Raw genomic sequence first — 21699 nt, forward strand, 5'->3', positions numbered from 1 at the left:
CGGGCAGGGAGGGAGGGGCCCTCCCGGCCGCCGCTTTACCTGGGGGGGGGCGGCACGGAGCGGCATCCACCGCTCTCCCGCAGGCAGAGCCGCCGGGTTGCCCCTCGCAGCCCCCCCCGGCTTTCTCCCCGGCTCCGGGACTCGGCGTTCGGCTGGTGGCCGGGACGGTTTTTTCGCCCTCCGGCATGGGCCAGGAGCAGAGGCAGTTTTGGGTGCTGCTGTGGTGGTGGTTGGGGTTTTGGGGGGGCACCGCTGGCAATCACTACCACTACTTCTGGCGAAGCTGCTACCCCTGTTACTCGGGGCGTGCGGGGTACGGGGCTGGACGGACCGAGCTGCGGCCAGGTAGGTAGCCGGGCTGGGTGGCTGTGGGGGGGGTCGCCTCCTCCCCCGCCGCCCCCGAGCTCCGGGGTTTGCTGCGGCGGCTGCCGCGGAGGCGAATAACTCTGTCGCCGGGCGGGAGTCCCGGGCTGGAGGCAACTAAAATCACAAACCCGGTGGCCGGGCGGCGCGTCTGCCCGTCGTTTCGCCGTGTTAGAGGCACGGTCTGCCCCGGGTGGAGTGGGTGGTCTGAAAAGGCACCCCTGCCAAAAGGGGAAGGGAGCGAGGGTTTTCTTCCCATCAGTTGCTCTGCGGCTTGGTTAGAGAGAGCCACTGCGCGATATGCCTTCCAAAAAAACAAACGGACGCGTTTTGTTGGGTATGTTGAGCTTTTTCCTCGGTTCTAAAGGATATCCCCCCGGGCCAGGGCAAAAAGTGAAATGCGATACCGTTTCATCATGAAAAAAATCTGCCTTTCTCTCTGCGGGACTCTCCGAGTTTGTCTGGGCTGCGTGAGCATCGTGTAGCGGAGTCCTGCACAGGGTAGAGCTCGGTGTTACTCCGTGTCGTTTTCTGCGTGAGGGGAATGCTCTGGCAGCAGCGACCGCAGTCAGGACCTGGGGAGGACACGGGCTATTGCTGGTAGATGCGGTTAGAGGAGCCACATCTCACAGATTACTTCTCTGCACCGCAAGGTTCACACTTAGCGGTGCCTTGTAGAAGCAAATTCCCAACAAGGGCGGCTCAAGCCTGTTGCTGTGCTTGGCCAGCCCGAGTTCCAGAGCCATGGAGCAGGTGGAGGGGATGGAGTCACTCTGTACTCCCGTTACACACCTGCAGCCCCTTTGGTTTTTGGTGCCCCAGCATTTTGTCATCCCGTCAGAAAGTCAGAAGCATTAACAGCCTGCCTCTGCTAACAGGGGGTGGAGGTGCTGGTATACCAGAAGGTAAACAACTAGCTTCTGTGGTTCCATTTCCTGATCAGTAACGAGCAAAATCTGCAGTTCTTCCCTGTCATCGATAAGTTTACTTTTGCTTGTTTGTTTGTTTGATGAGACTTGCACTTCCCGCTGCGCCGTGCCAGGACTGTAAGGAGGCCATAGGTACTTTTTTGCTGCTTTCCAGTCTCTTTCGTTAAGCATTTCTCTGCACTGGCTTACATCTGATGGTAGGTGGGGACGTTGGGTGAGGTGTAAGTCCTGTGAGTACACACACACACGCACCTGTTTCCTCCTCTTGGTGTGTTCAGCTGACTTGGCGGCAGATCAAGTTTGTGGCTGCCTGAAGATTTAGGAAATAATGGAGAATACGTGGAGTTCACTAAAGACTTTGGATGCTTGTGAGTAATGTAGACATCAAGGAATGCATTATCTCATCGTGAGATAATCCTAATAAATAAATGCCCCAAGCAGTCGGTTATAAAAGCAGTATCGGTATATTTGTGAGCTGTACCAGACCTTGGGAAATGGGGTGAGTTGCTGTTTTGTTATTTATAGATCAGATGTTTGTCTCAAACTCGGATCGCATTTGCTGTCTCCATCCAACTACGTTAGCTCATACGACTCTCTCCAAGACAAGCTCCTGAGATCCAGCTTTGTGTCTGGAATATTAACCTCCAGCCTTCCCTTTCCTGCCGCCTAATTCACCCGATCCTGATTCTGCTTATCGCTGCTCCGCAGATAGGTAGCTCTGTGCATGCTCGTGGCTTCATCCTGACTTTGGTGTGAGCTGTCTTTCAGTCTGCAAGGCTGGGGTACTTTTCTCATGTTCAGGAAGAAGGTAATTTAGAGCTTCAAGCAGAAAAGCAAAGCGTCTTCACCCAGGCCTTTTGGCCATTCTTGTGAGTGCTCTGAACCTGGGGAAAAAAGTAAGGTGTCTACTGAAAAGCGTGTGATCTCCAAGACTCTTTTTCCAGGACCCTGGTTTTTTCATCTTCAGAAAAGGGGTGGCTATCCAGACACTTGCAAGCCAAAATCTGGCAGAAAAGCTGAATATGTCTTTCCTCCCAGAAGTTACGTCTAATAAGGCTTACATAGTTTACAAAGAAGTAGGTGCAGATTACAAAATAAAACAAACCCAACCCACTACAGCCTTCAGGCCCACCCAACTGAGAACACCAAAAGAAGACAAGAAAAAAAAGTATTCTTCTCTCTTCCCATCTGTGAAAACAAGAGCATTTTTGACATGTGGCAGCATGAAATACCTTTCCTCTGAATGGGACCGTTGACAGAACCAGCAGACGGAGGGGTGAAGGCTGACTCGGGTGAACACCTTGACTGTCTTCTCCGGCAGGACGAGCCTTTGCTGTGCGTGTTGCTGAAGGGCACCGAGCAGAGCTCTGGGCTTTTGGCCTCGAATCCTCCCGAGCACTCGGAGCTGCTGTCTTTTCCCTGCGCTGCCCCAGGTGCTGTCTGGACCTTGCTCTACGGGTGTCAAAACGAGAAACAAGACAATTTTTCAGGGACCTCAATTTTTGGCTTTGAATGCAAGGAGGTCCTCAGGAGATGTGACCTGAGACGAGGTGCTGGGGGGAAGTTCCCTGAAGACATGGCCCCCCCGGTCCTGCAGCCCATCTGCCACCAGTGTGCAGATAGATACCACAAAGTACGCGGGACTGGTTGGGCGGCAGGAGCTGGATGGTAGGAAGCTGGCGTTAAGCCTGCGGATGGTAAGGCAGAGTTGCTAATCATAGAAGCGTCGCTCACCCTAAACTTGATATGACTGTGGTTTTGGTTGGCCATTTTTCCTTTGCTGCTTGAGCTTCTCTTCGAGAGGTAGTAGCAGGCGTTCTCTTGATTGTATGGTTTTTACGGTGCTGTGCACTGGTTTTCCTGAAGTGTGTTCCCGCTTGCCAGTCCAGGCAGTGCATGCTTCTCTGTAGACAAGTTTCTTCCATCGGCCAGCTGCAAAAGCAAAGCAAGCACAAGGAACTGCTGTATACGCGCTTTATTGTACGAACGGAGAACGAAGAGGTGTTTAGTGTAATAGCAGTGTACGTTCTGTTGAGGTCTTGAGTGCCTTAAAATGCCTTCTGTGTACAAACAGTGCTCTGTTGGATCCTTGTCTTAGTGTAGAGTGGCTAATGGCAATGCTATGCCCTATGTCCTTACACAGCTAACCTTTACAGGAGAAATCATTGTACTCTGCTGGGGACTTGAGTTAAATTGTCTCAGTGAAGTAGACTCTGTATGATTCTCTAAAGTACATCAGAAAACAGCATAGAGCATAGCTGGTTGCTTTTCTTTGATTATATGGTTTCCATTAGCTCCTTCAATAGCGACCTGCAGTTCCATTGGTCGGTACCATTGCCAGGTACATGTCAGCGTTTACCTCTGTGCAGTTAACTTCCACGGCACAGTGCACAGACCAAGCCGACGTGCCTCGGCACAGGTACGTCTTCTAGTCAAAATGACACCCCATGCAGAGAAGCAGCGTAAAACTAAGCTGCAAAAGAAGGTTTGAGGGGGTGAGTGTAGCAGCAAGTCGAGAGCAGGCTGCCTGCTTGTTGTTACGTGCACCTCTGCTCTGCTCTGAGTAATACCTAATTATCAGGACCATCCAGAGACAGAAATGTGAGCAGAAATGAGAGCTGGGCGACTCTCCCAGCTGCTGTGCTTGAAGGCAGAAAAAGGTAAGCTGAGGACAAAGCAAGTGACTGAGGCAAAACAGCTCCCTGATACATTTTCACTTCATCAGATTATTGTAAAACCAATGCATCTGTTCCTGAAGTGCTTTTGGAAACTGCTGCTGTTGAGGATGGCACAGGTAGCATGCGTAAGCTACAGGCATCTCCCATCTGTCAGGAGGGGCTGCAGCTGAAGGAATGCTTGCCCAAATAGCTTGGCGGAGCTCTTTAAGAGCCTTCGAGGCTTTCCCAAATGCCTGTTTTACAACAAGATGAAAACTGAGGGTGTGGAGGCATTTTGGCCACCCCAATTGACCTTTCTTCTCTCCTCACGTGAGCCACTCGGATTCCAAGCCGAGACCAGCCCGAGGCAGGTACCATTCTTCCTCGTCCTGGCGGAGGGAGAGGCTCCCAGGTTAGCAGAGGAGGGATAAGGCACTCTCCTCTCCCACCTCTTCCTCGCACCGTTGGACCTTGTCATTGCTGAGTCCTGTCTGCACGGTCTACGAGGGGAGTGTGGAAATAACGGGGCCTCCAATGTGTCCAGGTTATTTGCGCTAGGGGCTGTGCAATACGTGCAAGAGATGCAGTAATGCACAGGGGTTTTTCCTTCTAGCGCACCCCGGCACTGTTCTCCACCCTGAGTTTCTAATCCGTGTCTGTAGTGTGGGGCAGCAGCGGTAACATCGCGCTCCTCCGCTCAGGAGCGGTCGGCTTCGGCTGCCCAGCATGCTGCTCTGTTTGCCTCCTTCCAGTCTCTTTACTTCTTAAAATTGCTGAATTAGCTTCAAGGAACTGGTACTGGAAAGATAAAGTCACTAAATTCCACACATGCTCATCTTGATGGATTTTAATTAACCTTTTCCCTGCAGCCCTGCTCTGTAATCCAGGCTAATTGCCACAGGGATTAAAGCCTGGCACTAATCTTTGGCCAGATAGGCTGCTAAGTTTCACTCTATCTACTGCCTGTGCTTCCAGCTGGGATCCATCTCCTCCTCCTCAGCCTTTCAGAGGAGATAAACTGCCTCTGTACCAAATATTTAGTACTTTGCAGAGCTGCTGTTGCCACTTTCTTTCCTCCCAGAGGGAGCTCTTGTTGGAGATAAATCATAGTATTTCTTCTTGAAGGACCTGTGCACGGTCAGGGACTGCGCTTAACAAAGTCGTCTCCTCGCGTCCTCCTCTCTTTTTTTCATTGTGTGTTCGTCTTCCCTACATTCAATTACAGCATTACCCCTGCTGGTCTGCATAGCTGGTATCTGAGGTTCGATGGGTTGTTTCTGTTTGGGGAAGAGGCTGATGAGAGCATCAGCTGTTTCACGGGTGAGCCCCGTGTCCTTGCAGATGAGGACGTGAACTCTGGTTGCCTGACGTAGCAGGGAAGTTTCCCTACCCAATAAGCCAAGTCCCACTCCCAGGCTTTTGCTGCGTTTGGTTTTTGTGTCCACCTTGTTGGGCTTCAGCTGGTATCTGCTGCCCTATCCATGCTGGCATGGTGGAGCATGCAGGCACGTGGGCCTGGCATGCTCCATCCTGGCATGGCTCTGGGTTGCTCGGTGTCAGCTACCCTCCTCGGAAGAAAAGCCTGTATGCTTCTAATTTTCTTTCTTTGCTGTATTAATTTCAAGCAGATTTTGTCAGCTCTCCAATAGGAAAATAACCTTGGCGTGCCACAAACCGCGTCTCACAAAGCATCATGTAGATTTTTCGGGTCTATGTACTGCCAAGACGTGCGCCAAGGGCAACGTGACCCTTCACAGCGATGCTCTGTCCTGGTGCCGGGAGGAGGCTCCTGCTGCTTCGCTGCTGTTTCTGTTTCTGGGTGAATCACTCGCTGGCGAGCCTTGCGCACGCCTGGGCAGGTTGGAGATGCTGCTGCCGCTGCTGGGGGTGGCCAGGGGACCTGTCCCCTCTTGGTCCCTGTGGGCAATGTGTCACCCTTCCTCCATTGCAGGTCCCGCTGGGAAACGCAGCTCTCGCCTTTTTCCTTTCTCCGTCATCTGCTGCAGGGTGTGGAAGAGCCGTCCTGGGCTGCAGGACGGACCCTGATGCTTGGGCATGGACGGGCAAGGGTCTCCCGGGCTGTCCGGCACAGCGGGAACCATTCCCATTCCCGCTGTCGCTTGGGCAGGGCAGAGCGATCCTCTCGGATCCAGCCCTGGCCTCGACACACCATCGTTGCAGTTCCTTCTTTTTGGCAATGCATTTCAGGTGGAACCAGAAAAAGCTCTGCTATGTCACAGAGCCATGAGCTCACTCACGCTCCTCTCTCCCTCCGTGAGCGTTGGCGCAGCTGCTGCGGCAGTCGCAGCCCGCGACTCCGCAGTCTGAGGACCGAAAGCAACTGGTCCCCGCCAGAAAATGCAAACTCTCCGTCGAGCATCCGCCCAGGAGGTGCTGCCTCTCTCTGTGCCCTCATACCAAAGTCTGAATTTGTTTGGGCAAACGGCATAGTTGCGTTATTTCCAAAGATGCAAACCTAAGATTTCCTGGGGGATGACGCTGCTGCCTTCCTGTCGGGGGCGCAAAGGATGGGAGGTTTTATTTTGGTCACGCCATCGTGTAGCCTATGTCAAAAAATCTCTCTGTTACTGCAGGAGGGGATAAGCGAGGCTCCAGAAGGGAAAATGGGCCATGGCGGGTTACGTGGGGAGCGTGCGGCGTTGAAGGTGATGGGTGTTTCTGTGGCCGGGGCAGAGCCGGGGTGTGAGGAAGGGCTGGCTGCTTTCCCAGGCCAAGGTGGGATGGGATGGGGGGGCTTTGGGGTGGGGACAGCCCTCTGTAATTACAGAGATTTAGGGGGTGAAAAATACAAAGGGGGAAGAAGAGACGTTTAGAGAGGAGATGTATAATTACTGAGGATGAGTAATGGGGTGAAACTAAGAAGTTTATTCAACCCATCACTAACTTTTTTTGGACGGTAAATTCTCTATGGTTTCAGATTAGAGTTGAAGGGAAGCAGTGGAATAGTCATTTAAATTCAGGCCAAGAAACTTTACTACTCTGTATAAAATCTTCCCAAACCCCAGCTTTCCTGTTCTTCAGCTGAATAGAGCCAATTCTGTGTATTAATAGCTAATTCTGTCCATAGAGATGTTTAAAAAAAAAAAAGTAGCAGAAATGCAAAGTATGAAACGTGGCCTGGCTCTGCCTGCTGTGCCCGGGCTCCCGCGAGCTCTTTGAGAGACACGATGTCCCTTGTTCACTGCGCTGGATGGATGGGCTTGGGAGGGCTGGCCACACTTCCACTGCCCATGCTGGGGACATCGCATTTCTCCCAGCCCTGGGCAGCTGTGGGAAGACCAGTGTCTTTCCTTCATGCCACTGCACCTAGGGCAGGAGTGCCAGACCTTGGGCCGTCTCCCCTCAGAGGCATCAGACCTGAACACCCAAGTCTGAGTTTTTTGGGGATGCTGGGGAGCTGCAGGTTTGGAAGCTGCCGGCCGCTCCTGGAGGAAGGGCTTGGGAGGACGCGCGCTCCGGTGTCGCTCCCGATGAGCTTGCTGCCCTGGCTGCGTGAGTAAGGAGTGCATCAGGGGCTCTAGGGCTCTGTAGCATCCAAATTGTGTAAAGCCTTCGCAGAGGAAATTAATTTAATTAGGGCTAGGTTGCTTTGACTGGCTTCTCAGATTCAGGCCGCAGCATTCTCCCCCCCCCACCCCCCTTAAAAAGCTGGCTTGGATTTGGGTTACTCTTTGGAAAGCATCACTTAAATCTTGCGTTTCACCTCAAAAATCAATTCATTTTCCTTTCTTTAAAAATTAAGTGTCTTGGAAAAAAACAGGAAGAAAATACCAAACCTTCTGAAGTGCCCAGAGGAGGAATCTACAGCCCGCTGAATGAGCAAAGGCCTGGCATTACAGAAATTATCATTTTCTGCCCAGTTCGTGAAGACTACAGCTACACTGGGGAGCTCTGAAGAGGGACCCGTGTATGGCTGTTGCAGCAGGACCTCAGAAGTGAGATTGTGGGTTCACTGGACATCACTGGGAGAGGAAGGGCAGAGGGCTGTTTTCATGTGCTCTGATCCTTAGCTTTTAAGTTTTTAAGCTGTGAGAAGCCTTCTAATGAAAAGTATTCTGAGAAAACAATCATTTTTCATTATTAGTGTGTAGCTCAGAAACATCGAGTCAAACAAGCATCACCTTTCTCATTTTGCTTCTCATTTCTTCCCTGACCCAGTTCGTTTGCTTGCCGCTAGCTGATTTTGTTGGCAGTAAATCTGATTAATGTAAAAATCAATCCAATGAATGTAAAATTTCAGCGCTGGCTTCAGTCAAGGTTGCGTTTCCACTTTTCCTGTGGCTTTGGATGCGCTTTGCCTCCCCGGTGAGAGCTGTAGGTGCGATCGGGTAAGAGCAAGCGGGGGGAGCTGGGCGATGCTTCGGGCAGGGGAGCGGATTGCAGGCAGGCGATGGGCAAGGGTGAGGCTTGAGCAGGCTTTTGCACCGCTGGCTTGCAAAGACATGGTCCGGGGCAACGCCCTGCCGTGATTCATTGAGAAAATGTTTCTTTATCTTATTAGTAACAGTCATTGATGAAAAGGTGCTGGTTCGTTGCTCCGCTTGGCTCTGTATCATCCTGCTGCTTGCGTGACCCCGTTGCCGCGCCAGCGGGAAACGGTTGTGTGTGCTGAGAACGTCTTCACAAACCGCAGAAAGTGCGTAGAAACGCTAATAGCCCCAAAGCAACTGAAGTTTTCTCTCTGTGAAAAAAAGAATTGCTGGTTGGCTGTTTTGCCGTTGGCATGAATGTGATCTGGTTCCCCCATCTGACTGGAGATCTTTGATCCTTTCCAGTCTGAAAGGTAGCGTACGTGTACGCACACACACAAGTGGCAGGAATTAAGGAATTGGGCAGCTATATCCACAGTCATCTCTATTATTTCTAATTATAGCCATATGAAGGAGTCTTGTGTCTCAGAAACTTGAAATTGCCTTTGACAAGCTTCTGATCTGCATCTTAGTTAGCAGCATGTAACTGGGTGCTCCAAACATTTTTGCAGTTCTTCTCTGTTCTGGAAGTTATTCCCAGCGCTTACAGGCAATTTAAGGTCGGTGAAACGGGAACGAAACTCCCTTTCTGTAGCACACTGCTGTCTACCTCCCTGGTTTTGAAGCTTTGATAATAAAACCTAGCAGGACTTTTTTACCACAAACTCCCTGGCTAGTTCCCATTTCAGCTCTTGAAAGATTGCTCAGCACTTGGCAGAAGATTTTTCTGGCTCAGAGAATGCCTTTTGTTTGAGGGCCTGTAGTTTTCCCAATAGAAACGGACACGCACAGTTTTACTGGCCAGGTGGCTTCCGTGTCGCAGGAATGGCTGCCTCCGTTCTCCCGGGCTTGCCCTAGTCGTGGAGCTGGGAGGAGAGGGCTGGGGACCTGTGGTCAGAGTCTCGCCCTTTGTGGTTGGGGGTCTGGTTGGGCTTCATCACGTTCTTAAGTATCCTCTAATTGTGAACAAATCCATCATAATGACTTTCTCCAGGTATTAACGTGTTTTCTTTCTTGTTGCTGGTGACACATAGCACTTCCAAGCATAGTTTGTCCCCAGATACCCCAGGTTTTGCTGCGTTTCAGCAGCAAGCCAAGTGAGTCCCGGGCATAAATGGCGCAAAATGTTTGCAAAGTACTGCGATGAGGAGCGTGACAGCAAAACCTCTCACCTTTGGCACGTGGCTGAGCTCGGTGGAAGCCAGCTTGTGCTGCAAGAGGATGGGGCTGGCTCAGCAGGGTGAGAGCATCTGCTGCTGCAGCGCCGCGGCCTTGAACTTTGCTGCTTCGTATTGTTCCCCCTCACTTCTGTCTGTAACGTTAGGTGTTTGCTCCCACCGTTCCTCCAAGTAACAAATGGACTAGCCCAGCCTGGTTTCAACACAGGAAGAGTAAGGAAGTGTAAAATATCGATTAATCCATAATCTTAGAGAGGTGGGAAAAGCGACCATTGTGAGGTGAGCAAGCTGAAGGATGGTTTATGCTGATTGACAAATAAGATGCTCTCCCCCCCGGTTGCATGTTTGTCCTTGAAATTTCTTAAATAGCTTAACTGGTTAACCATAATGAAATGGCAATCTTGTTCCCTCTGCATTTGTTCCTCAAATCTGGAGTCAGTCAACAGAGGATAAATAATCCTGACTTCAGATACTGTCATGCCCACTCCTCTGAATTTTTTCCCTTCCTCCCTTTTCTTTTGCAGATGTTGACGAGTGCCAGGTCCACAACGGAGGCTGCCAGCACAGATGTGTGAACACCCTTGGGTCTTATTATTGTGAATGCAAGCCAGGCTTTCGCCTGCACACAGATGGCAGGACCTGCATTGGTAAGTCACAGTTTTAAATTTCTTGAGAATCTCTAATTCTTCATAGTCCTCTTCCTACCTGTAAATGCGTGGCATCGTACAAAAAATGCGTATGTTGGCTTACCCACACACATCTGTCCTCTGTGCAGGGCATTTGACATGACGGTGATGGATTGCGTGTTCCTTTGTTTCTCAGGATCCTGGTAGTCATCCCTAACATGTTTCTATTACTGGGTTCATAACGTTTGCTGTTCTTCAGTGCGGACCCGTACCATTTTGACTTCTTTGCAGTTTCTTTGTTTATTCTGGTTCAGGAGAAGAAACTCACAGTGCTTTGGTGCTTCTGCTTTTGATAAAGTGTGTATCTGATATGGCATTTTCAGAACTAGTACATGAACTAGACTATGAAAAGGTTGAAGTCAGTCTTCATTCTTCCCTCAACTATTTCCCTAGCCCGTGTGGTAGGCACTAGGTGTGACAGACGAGTGAAAATAACCGTGGCTCTGTGTGGAACTGTGTCCATAATAATCTGGAAAGCCTCTTCTCTGGGATGTTGGTCATGTGTCCGCTTGGATGGTGCGTGTCCAGACATTACAATTCAGATGCCAGGTCTGGCTTGCAGTTGATTTCTGGGCCAATTTTGTTGAAATATCATTGTTTGCCTGCCCCAAACTAGAGGCTAGGGAACACTGGGGCGGAGCTTGGAGTCAGCCTTTCCAGCATCTGCTGCTGTTGTTTTTATTAAACCACTTCTCCCTCACAGCTTTATTTGACACATTTTTCCATTTTTTGAGGGATATTTTCATACAAGTGGAAAGAATTCCTGGGCGATGGTATTTCGAAGGCCATTTGCTGTTTTTTTTTCTCAGAATATAGTCACGTTCCAGAGTTTGCTAAAAACAAGTCTGTGAGCCTGCATGTTGCAGATGGGAACGGTGAGGTGAGCAGAAAAAAGCCATCTGGGGAGTGGTACCCACCATGCCCAGAGCAGCACAGACCGCACATCTTTCCACAACTGCCCCTGCTATCTGATGATACTCTAACAAGTGCAGCAAGACGTACGCTTAAGGTGCAGCTTCACCGAGTGCCCTATATCATGCTGGAAAAACCCAGAAGCAAAAGGACTGCAAATCGAGAAACAAGCCAGTCGTTCCCAGCCCACTGCTCTAGCACTAAACACGTAGACTTGCGTTCATGGCTATGCATTGCTACTGTTTGCATGTAAGCGTGTATGTGGTCTGTCATCTGATAATTGTCTTCGTAATACGTAGTTCTCATTTTTGCGGTATTCAGTGATTCTGCTGCCTCTGCCTCAAATGTGAGACAAACTGAAATAAGGAGTGTTCTCAGGGGTGTCAGCCCCAGAAGGTGAAACAATTTCCCGAAAAAGTCTAAAAGGGATCACTATAGAGAGAAATCTCGTGTGTAAAAGCAATTTCCCTTCTTTGCTTTCGTTCTTCGGGCTTACCCGCTCGTGTGGCTGTGATGCGCAGAGCATTTCTGCCGGGATCCGGGCAGGCAGGGCTTCCCTGCTCCCCGCTGCTTGCGCCGAGCGCTGTGAACCTGCTTTGCATTAAACTTCTGAGCAAGTATTTGCCATAATGTGCACAGTGTTGGAATTCATCTGCCAAAATTAAGGAGTCTCTGTTCATGAAACCTGATCTACTACGGGAGTAACTCGGGCAGTTTCTGAAGCTCTGGGGAGTGGAGCTGGCAGGCTCCGCTGTTAGTTCAGCGGTGCCTGTGCCCCTGCGATCCCCGAAGTACGCGGGAAAGCAGACCAAACCAGGCAGGGTGAGAGAAAACTCTCGCTACAGAATTGGCCAGCCCTGGTTCTAAAATAACAACCGGGCAGACCTAAAAATCTGGCTTTCTCGCTTCAGGGCTGGTGCCTTTTGTTCTTTACACTTCCGTGACAGAAATGTGCGTATATGTGTATATATATCACGCTTTCGTAATAGCTCTGTACTAACCTATTAAGCTGGTTGTGCGGAGGGGTGGAAGTAAACCTCTTTTTCTTGTAAAAGCCCTGAACAGAGCACAGACTTGGAGGTTACTCCTCTGCCAGCGTTCATGGGTGCCCTCTGTGTACCCACAGACGTAAGATTGCCTTGTGCCACGGGTGCCCGCGTGCCACGACTGCCCCATTTGATGCTCCGTCCCTTGTGTGCGGCTTTCCACCCCTGTGGATTCGTTGCGGGGGGATGCTCAGATGGGAAGCCCACGAGCCGGGCAGCGGTGTGCAGTCCGGCCGGACAGCTTTCTGTGGGTCACTTTGTAATAACTCCAGGCCCCTGAGTGTGCGCTCGCTTTCTGCAGTGCTTTCGCAAGTATGTGCACATGGTTCTTTCCTTGGTCTACATAAATATTTACACTGCAAAGTCAGAGGCTTTGCTCCGACTTGATCTTGGAAATCACACGGTTTTTATTAAGCTAGCATTCTTGACAAGAGTTACCAGGCAGGGATGGCGGGGTGCGGGCAGCGTGCAGGCAGCAGCAGCAAAGGTAAAAGGGCTCGCTCAAGGCGCCTGCCCCTCGCACTGCAATTTTTGTGTTTCAGGAGTCCTTTCCCAGCACCCCTGGGGAAGAAGAAAGCATTTTCTCTTGCTAAATGCCAAGCTTAAGGCCAGCCGTTACAGGAAGGTAGAGCAACATGACCGAGTGGTGGAAAGCAGCGTGAGCACCTGTCAAAGCCGCGGGGGTGCTGGGGACCCCTAACGGGGTGTCCCCCGGAGCGGAGATGCTTTTCAGTGCTTTGGAGGCTGCGCGGGGGTGGCACAGAAAGGAGGCACAATGATATCCTCCCTATCCGGGTGAAATTAGATAGCTGAGTAATGAACTGCTTTATAGCTGCTGCGTCGGTTGGTACCTACGAAGAGCTCAGTTGCGGTGTACGGCAAAGCTTAGAGCTGGAGCATGATGCTGCACGGGTCGGAGTAGGTGTGTTTGTCTTGGGCAGGTAACCTCTGTCGCAAGGAACAGAGCGGAGATGTTGCAGTGCCTGGCTGCTGCTTTCTGGGGCTGAAAGTAGCAAGAGGTGGGGGGTTTTGCTCAGGAGGACCTGAGCCATGTTTCTTCACTCCTGTGACGTTGCACTTCAACCAAGATTTTGTTGCCCTGCCTGGTTCTGAGGGATTAGGTTAACTGATAAAAGCTGTGTTTCTCTTCAAGCTGGGATAACCTCTAATTTTGCTGGACGGGTAAGATTCAGTGCTGCTAAAACAGGAAAAAAATTGCCACTAAATAAAAGGAATGGGCTAGGACTAAGGAGAACTGGAGACAGCGAGACTCTCCCATCCATTCCTCCCCGCTCCAGAACTGCTCTGCCCTTAGAGGCAGGGGAATTCACTGCTGCTGAGCCGAGCCAGGGCTGCGGGGAGACTTGCAGCCGAGAGCTGGGTCAAGCACGGAGATGGGCTTTAGGAAGCTGCTGGCAGCCCCAGCGAGCAGCAGTGCAGGCCAGAAAGCATTCTGGAGACAGAAAGATTGCCGTGAAGTTCCTAGCGAAGGTCTGTAATCCCGCAGATCTAATTCTTTAAATGTTTTCCGATTCCCACAAACCCACAAAGGCTTCAATTAATCGGCAGCACTGCCTGAAGCGGGGCGCTCCAGAATTCCCCTGCGGAGGCTGGTGGCTGTGAACCCTGGGAGTGCAGGGCTGGGCGAGGAGCTCGGCTCTTGGGGGGTGGACTCAGGGCGATCCGTCCTTTTCCACCCTCTGGCTGAACTACTGTCCCAAGCTTGGGATGGGAAGCCAAAGCCTGTTTTATTCCTGAAGATGTCAAAGAACGGGAAGACAGATGAAATCTTGTGCTACTTTCTTTTAATGGCTTTGCACCCTTGGTGGTAGTTAGCACCTTTGTGCTTAGTATTGCAGGTGATTAAGCAAGGCACAATGCAGGGAAAAATCAGCAACAGTTTTCAGAAGTTACCTAGGCACCTTTAAAAGCGATCTCCTATGAAGGGTATTGCAGTTCCACATAAAGAGCTGTTTAGATTGGCACTTGTGTTTTGTAGGATTGGAAGAAACCTTTTGCCTTTAAAAGCATTTTTCTGCCAGGGTGTTGGTACCTTTTCCAGCACAAGCAGAGCCTGGCTCTACGCACAGTCCAACGGGGGATTCTTAAATCTCACTGCCTTCCTGTGTCCTGCTCTGGGTCTTGCAGCAGCTCTCAGCCCTTGCTGATGCTATGGGTGATCTGCAGCTCAGTTGTGTAAGATTCTTTTATTGCCTCTTTGCTGGTCAAATATAGTAAGTGGCTGATGATCTGAATACAGAAGGGAGGGAGAAAAAGAGCAGGCCTTTCTATTTAAAGTGAAACAGAACAAAAAGAGTCATTGGACGTCCTGAAATTACCTCTTTCTTTATCAGAACCACATGGACAGGAGGCAGGAAGCTGACATCTTCAGGTCCTTCTCCGCTTTTTCAGCAGAGGGATGAAATCCAGTCCAAGGCAAAGAACTTAATCTGAGCCAATTGCTTTTGTTGGCCTGCAGAGGAGGGAGATGGTCTGTATTAACACACAACATGTTTCTGGAAATTGTCTGAGGTTAGAATAAATCGCTTTGGGATTACATGATGTATCCCTATTTGTATTAAGAGTACTTCAAATGAAGCAATCTCAACTAGAGAGGCTATTTATATATAGTGAACAGAAGGACTATGCTGTAAAGGCTTGTGTGGGCTCGAACTATGCGCGCAGAGGGTAATCGTCCGCGTGGACTTGGTAGAGGTTTTCAATTTGCACTCATTGTACAGGCAACTTGCACGTTTTAGAAAATCTGACTTTTTCTTTTGCCCGGTGGCATGTTTCTCAGCCGTTTCTTAGAATTGATGGTTTCGTGTGATGCTGCAAAAGGGAACATCATGCTCAGTTCTAGAAACAGCTGCTTACGGTTACTTTTAAAGTATCAGCTCACTGCTTGCAGAGCTTTGGGGGCTGCCGGGGAGAGATGCAGAGGGAGCGAACGCCGATGGTGTGACGTTGCTGACGGCCCCCGGGCTGAGCGAGCGGCACTGCTCGGCTCCCGGGAGGTTGCGGTGTAGCTGCAGGGGCTGAATTCAGCTCTTCCCACGTTGCGAGGGTCAGCTGGAGGGTGCAGAGCTCCGGTAGCTCAGTTATTAAATTGACTCCTGTGTTAGGCTGCTGCTTCGCAGACCCGCTTCCTGTGCGCGACCAGTAGTAACAATGTCCTTTTCATGCCTTTTTATCTGTTTCCCGGGCCCGAGAGGGTCAGAATCTGGGAGCTACCATCTTTCAGCAGCACTGCCCTCCCTTCAGACAGAGGGGAGGGAAGTAATGTCCGTCTTGCAGACGATGAAATATCATCTGTGGAAAATCTGTCTGAGCTTTAATTACAAAAATGTGTGTGATGTACAAGATGACACTGGGTTTGGCAACGTTGTCACAGAAATGTTAAGCTAGGAAAAGTATCTGGGAATGGAAATATTTTTAGAGTGGTTCTGTAAACAGCAAAAAAATGAGCGGTAATTAAAACAAGGCCAGCAGCGAGGTCTGCTGGCTGTTACTCTGTGAGAAGCCAGCTAAGGAGACCCAGAATTAGAAGGCCCTTGCTTTGATGGAAAGACACCCAAAACAGTTCTAACGTGTTTCATTTGTTTCGTCTTAGTATTCCTGATTCTTAAATTGAATTAGGTTGTATCTTAGCAAAACCGCGGTGCTGCACAAGCATCTCCGGCAGTCGGCGCGCCATGGGTGGCTCTGTGCGATGCCACAGGACGCTATTGCTTTGCTTGTTACATCGCGCACATGCCACCAGCGCTGTATAGCTTACAAGCACCATATAGCCAGTGATGCCAGCCACTTCTTCCCCTTCTCTTGGCAGAGAAGGACTTCTGGTTCCCATTACCCATAGTGCTCTGGAACATACCCGTGATGGCCGAGGCAACAGTGTGCGCTGACTCCTTCGTCATTGTGTGCAATCGCAGAATGGGGAGGCTCAGCTGGGGTTATTAGCCTTGAAAAGTACATTTGCTAGCAAATAAGGTATACTAAAAGAAACATAAGAGGAAAGAAAATGCTCTGCAAGAGCCCTGCGCTCTCGCTGCTTCACCTTTTCCATTCTCTGAGCGGTCCGCAGACAGCATCGGTTAAGATCGGCGTAAGCGGTGCCGGTACTCGGTTGCGCTTAAACGCCTTGGCCGAGGAGGACTCGCTGGAACAGGCGCATGTGTCCTTTTAGTTGGCATCTGTACCCTACTCAAGCTGCTTGCGGTCGCCGAGCATTGCCATGTCCCACCCGTCGAGTACCTGAAGCTTCCTTTGCTGCTCAGGAGCAGTTTTTGCCGTGGTAAAGCTCCATCGCTCCACGGCTGCCGTGGGTTCTGGCGTGGGTACCGTGCCTCAGCGCGCCGGTCGGGGCAACCCAGAGAGACGCGTTCATCTTCTTGTGTGTAGGAGTAATGCTGTTGGAAAGTCTGCTGTATCCAACCTTACAGGATTTCTGTCTGCTTAAATCTTGTATGATAAAGATGATCCTGGACTTCAGTTTTTTCCTGTCTGAAAAGTGGTCTTTTAGAGGTATGTGAGGAGGGCGGTTATTCAGACTGCAAATTCATGCGAATAACTGCATACTGGGAGGTTATTTTAGACGTAAGATGCGTTGGCTTGTTATACATTGGCCCAGTACTTTTCCCGTATGAAGGAATGTTTTGGCAGGCATTAGCATTGTTTTACTTATTTTTAAAAAAAGCACTCCAACAAGCACATTATTTATGGGTATTTTGGAATATATGTTATTAAACACTTTAATATATCAGGATATTTTAAAATGACCACCCGTCTCTGCTAAAGCTTGAGTACTGTAACTCTGACCCATAACTTTTCAGGAACGTCGAGTATTTCTGTTGTTTCCTTCCAAATGGATTAAAGGAAACAATGTCAGCACAGCTAACATAAACTGATAGTTCTCGCTCCAGCCGTATGTTGTGTATGGTGATACTTTGACCCCATTAAGTCACTTTTATTCCCCCAAATGTTGTTTAGTTAATTAGAGGCATACAAGGGGGGGTTAGTTTTGAAAAGTTTGAAATGAGAGAGCTCCTCAGCTCTGAGTCAAGGTGTATTTTTTTGCAGGGGAACTGTTTGCAGAAAAAATAAAAGTGAATATTCGGGTTTGCCTTTTATTTTCCTCCTGTGCCAAATATTTGTTTTTCACTAATATACAAGAGAGGCTTAGTCAAATTACTTTCAGTACTTTGTCTATAGAAAATAGTCTTTTGAATACCTGGGCAAGGCACTGGCAGAGCCTTGCTATTGCAAGGCATTGGTACCCGACCCAGCCTGTGCCCTGGGCACGGCTGTCTGACCACCCCACCTTCCCTTGCGACTCGGAGAGCTCCTCAAAAACAGAGACTTTTACTAGCATGTGCTTCCCAGGCTCGCCTGCTTAGCAAAACTCTCAAGGTTGAGGGCACTGTGATTACCTGAAGTGTTAGCTTGTGGAGAGATGTTTTTCATTAGAGGTATTTTTAGCTTTTCTTGTAAGATTCCTTGGAGTCAGCACATTAGCTGATCCTGGAGTTTGAAAAATAGGTCAGAAATGTGTGAGACCACAACTCATGGTACCGTTCTGCTTATGGAAAGCAGGTCTGGGTTTCCACCCCAGACCATGGCCGGATTTTAGCCGTGTTGGACCCCCACAGCTTTGATGTGCAGCATGTTGGGTGTTTTGTGCACATTCGTGTCTCCTAAGAGGAAGAACAGACTTTAAGGGCCAATTTCTCAGTTCCTGTAAGGGGTGCCTTTCTTTGGAGCAGTCTGTTTGAGATGCTCACCAATTAAGGAGGCTAACTCAGGAGACATGCAGTGGTCTAAGAGGAGACTTTTAGCACTTTGGAGGCATGGAGTTAGTTACCCCAAGGTGGCTTATCTACCAGAGTCTGTGAATCCTGCTCCAGAAAGTCTCTCCCTGCTTTGTTTTCTAGCTCAAATTTCTCCTGGACACAACAAGGTCAGTGGTCCCGGATAGCTGCAGCCTAGTAAAAATAAGCAGGCAAACTCTGTCTGCTTGCTGGTTGCAAGGTGCACACATCTCTGGTTAAACATAGTGCTTTTGTTGTTTATCCTGCAGAAAAGTCCCAGATTATAGGAACAGAGAGGGGGAGGAGAAGGCTATTTTAAGGCTGATTAATGATAGCAAGCTTGTAAAGAAAAGATAGTCCACATGTTTGGTCAGAAGATCTGTTTTCTGCCGTAGCCTAGGCAAAACCTTCTGTTTTCTGACTGTTTGAAATCCTTTGGGCAGAAAAGCGCCTTGCGCAAGGCCACACAGAAACGCTGTGGCACGGCCAGGAACACCAGTCGGGAATCTCAATTCCCAGTCCCGCCTGCACTTAGGATGAAATCACAGTTCCCGCCAGCGTATCCCTGCGTGCTCCGGCTCAGCGACTGCTGGTCACAGCATCAGTTACTCACAGCGTGGACAAGCACACGCATCCTAAATTTTCATGTAGAAATCTCCTAGTCGAAGCACTGAGCTGGGTGGGGGGTGTTAGACCCGATCGAAGTATGGACATGCGGGATGCGTCTTAAAACATTGTTCTTTAAATGTTTCCAGAAGAACTGATGGTACCTGCTGGGCCTTGCCCTGTGTAACCGGTGTCTTTTGCATGGCGCGGAGATGGAAATTTAGTTTTCCGTATGGTTTTGTTATGGGGAAAACCTCAATATGCCTGTGTGCAACTCTCACTGAGCAGTAGTTAAGCTGAACTAGCTGTGGCATTGCACCTGCAGTGACTGGCTTTGAACAAAGTTACAAGAATTTCAGCAATAACTCAGCGTGAAAAGCCCACCTGTGGACACGGGCACCCTTGGGAGAGGGTTGATGCTTGTTAAGGAATGTGCTGGCCGTCAGCTTCTCTCCCGTGTAATACTGCAGAGGACCCAGCCCAGACCCCCGCATCCTGGTCTTGCCTCCCAGGAGAGCTGCTGGGAACTCTTATTGTAGAAAAGAGCGATTTTAAGCTGCTACCTGACATGGTTGAGCCTTAGAAAAGGGTGCCTGTCTCGAGGGGGGTCTGCCCAAGGTCCCTCTCCGGCACAGCGGTGGGGGACCCCTCTTGCGCGCTGCCTACAGAACAGAGGTTTGTGGCAACAGCTCACGTTTAGCGTGTTTCTCGCTTTAGCACAGGTTGAATGTGCCCCAATTTTAAATTCTCATTAGTAGTGCTCTGGCTAGGCATGTGCAATTTGCCCTGGTCCTGTGCAAGAGACCCATCCAGGCACTGTTATTTTTGTGATGAACGTTCTGTCCCTTTGCCCCGTAGCGGTGAACACGTGTGCCCTGAACAACGGCGGCTGCGAACACAACTGCGTGCAGGTGACGCTGACACAGCACCAGTGCCAGTGCCGGCACAATTACCAGCTGCAGGAAGATGGCAAACGCTGCGTCCGTGAGTCTCCTCGAGCACGCTCGGGAAGCTGGGGAGGCTGAGTTTTGCTTTGGCCTTTTTTTTTTTTTTCAGGGGCAGCTGGGAGTTGGGGGGAATAGGGAGCATGCACTTGCACGCTCAGCCATCAAATAGACTGGACTGGGATGTCTCTCTTCAGTAAAAACTCTGCATGTTATGTTGTCATGGACATACTCTGCAGCTTATTCTGAAAGGCTAGGAAGAGCTGAAGGAGCGTAGCCAAAAAAAATGAAATTGTATGAAGGCAGGCACTTCTGAGAAAGTGAAGGAACAGCAGCGTGTTCCAGCGGGACGGGATCTTCTTCCCCCGCTTGCAGACGGCTTTCTGGCTGACCTGCTCCCGGCTGCAGGAGGGAGAGAAGCTGAAGGGGATACAGAGCAGAAGTTTAATCTTTTCCTTCTCAATTGGCATTCAAGAAGTAGAAGGAGGGAAGTCTTCAGCTGTGAAGTTGCTAAGGGAAAAGGAACAACTGGGATATTAAAAACAATGCAGCAGTTGGTAGGGTTTTGTAGCATCTGTCCAGATCCTGGAGCAGGTCAGAGATTGGCAAACCTCCTGATAGGAGCACTTGAAGCAAATTTGCCTAGCACTTGCTCTGTAATCTCTGTAGAGGGACATGCCCATGCCAAGCTTCTGCTGGAAAGGTTTTACTCGGATTAGTGCCTGCCCTTTGTGGGATCTCACGCCATGTAAATCCTCCTGCCTGGCTGGAGCAGTAAATGGAGAGCAGTAGCAGAGATTTTTCTGTCTGGTGGAGAATGGTCTTTCTTTCGTGGATTCCAAACTTTTTTTTTTTGCTAGGCATAACTAACTGCTTGATGCTCTCTTCTCCCATAAGCGTAATGCCAGTAAGAGCTAGGAGTAGCATGAAATTGAGCCTGCCTCTTCTGCTTTGACCCACAGTGAGGAACCCTTGCACCGACAGGAACGGGGGCTGCATGCACCGGTGCCACAACCACCGTGGAACAGCTCGCTGCGAGTGCCACCCTGGCTACCGCCTGGCGCCTGACAATAAGGCTTGTGAAGGTAAGTAAGTTAAGTTCCCTACGACAAAGCTTTCACGGAGAAAACCAACTGTGTCTCACGGGGTGAAGTAGTGCTCCGTCATAGCAGCCATCAGCATTTGTGACTTTAATGTGATGCACAAGCCTTCCAGAGCGGTGGCGTGAAGGTGCTCGGCTGATGTCTGTCCAAGAGCCCTGCTCGAGTTGTTGTCTGGAACAAAACTCGAGTTCCATGTGCTCCAATTTCCTAGGAAGCCATACAGTAATTCTGAACTCTTAGCTCCGTTTCTTTGTTGGTCTAGGCCCCAGTGAAGAAGTCAGGGTGGGAGAAACTTGAAGATAGTAACAACTGTCCCTTTGAAAGAAAGTTTTTGGCTCAACCTGCTTTGCTTATTGATTGCTCATCTCTTGCAGACGTGAATGAGTGTCTGACCGGACTAGCCATGTGTGCACACCGGTGTCTCAACACTCGGGGCTCCTTTAAGTGTACCTGTAACCCAGGCTACGAGCTGGGGTCGGACGGCAAGCAATGCTACCGTGAGTGCTGCGGCCAGACCCCCACCGTGGGGGGGGGACGGGAGGCGGGTTTGCTTCTGCGGGCAAGTGTTTGTGCACTCTGGGAACTGGTGGGGCTGAGTTATAGCCATCTTTTTTGGACAGATTTCACAAGCAGGTCTGGGGCTGTTTACTCTCCCACCAAGATAAAAAACTTTGATCTTTAAAGTCACCATGAAGCTACTTTTGCTGGTTTAGGCAATTTATTTGGAGCCATCTGGCTCCAACCAGGCCAAGCTCTGCTCTTGGGGACTTTGTTGGATGAATTCAGTCAGCTGCAGATGTGTAACCCAAGAAGGAATTGAGCCAGTGAAGTGATTGCATCTGCTCCCATCGAGAAAAGAAATACTATTATGCAAGACTGAGTGAGGTTGTCTGTATGTCTTTGTTCAGCTACTACGCAGCAGCAGGGCTAGTCCAAAGCGGGTTATTGGTGTTTAGCACTAGCAGCCCCCTTACAGAT

General features: G+C 49.9%; 1 protein-coding gene across 1 annotated transcript in view; it reads left to right on the forward strand.

Annotated features, from left to right (window-relative positions):
• Positions 1–21699, forward strand: part of MEGF6 (multiple EGF-like-domains 6) — a gene marked incomplete at its 3' end in the record, with an annotated part of 102182 nt that overhangs the window by 53743 nt on the left and 26740 nt on the right. The window contains exons 5-8 of the mRNA XM_010565393.1: positions 10142–10264; positions 19533–19662; positions 20585–20703; positions 21096–21218. Of these exons, the coding sequence (XP_010563695.1) occupies positions 10142–10264; positions 19533–19662; positions 20585–20703; positions 21096–21218 (495 nt within the window). The remainder of the gene's footprint in view (positions 1–10141; positions 10265–19532; positions 19663–20584; positions 20704–21095; positions 21219–21699) is intronic.

The sequence above is a fragment of the Haliaeetus leucocephalus genome, unplaced genomic scaffold, assembly GCF_000737465.1.
Source record: "Haliaeetus leucocephalus isolate CR32 unplaced genomic scaffold, Haliaeetus_leucocephalus-4.0 Scaffold190, whole genome shotgun sequence".
NCBI lineage: Eukaryota > Metazoa > Chordata > Aves > Accipitriformes > Accipitridae > Haliaeetus > Haliaeetus leucocephalus.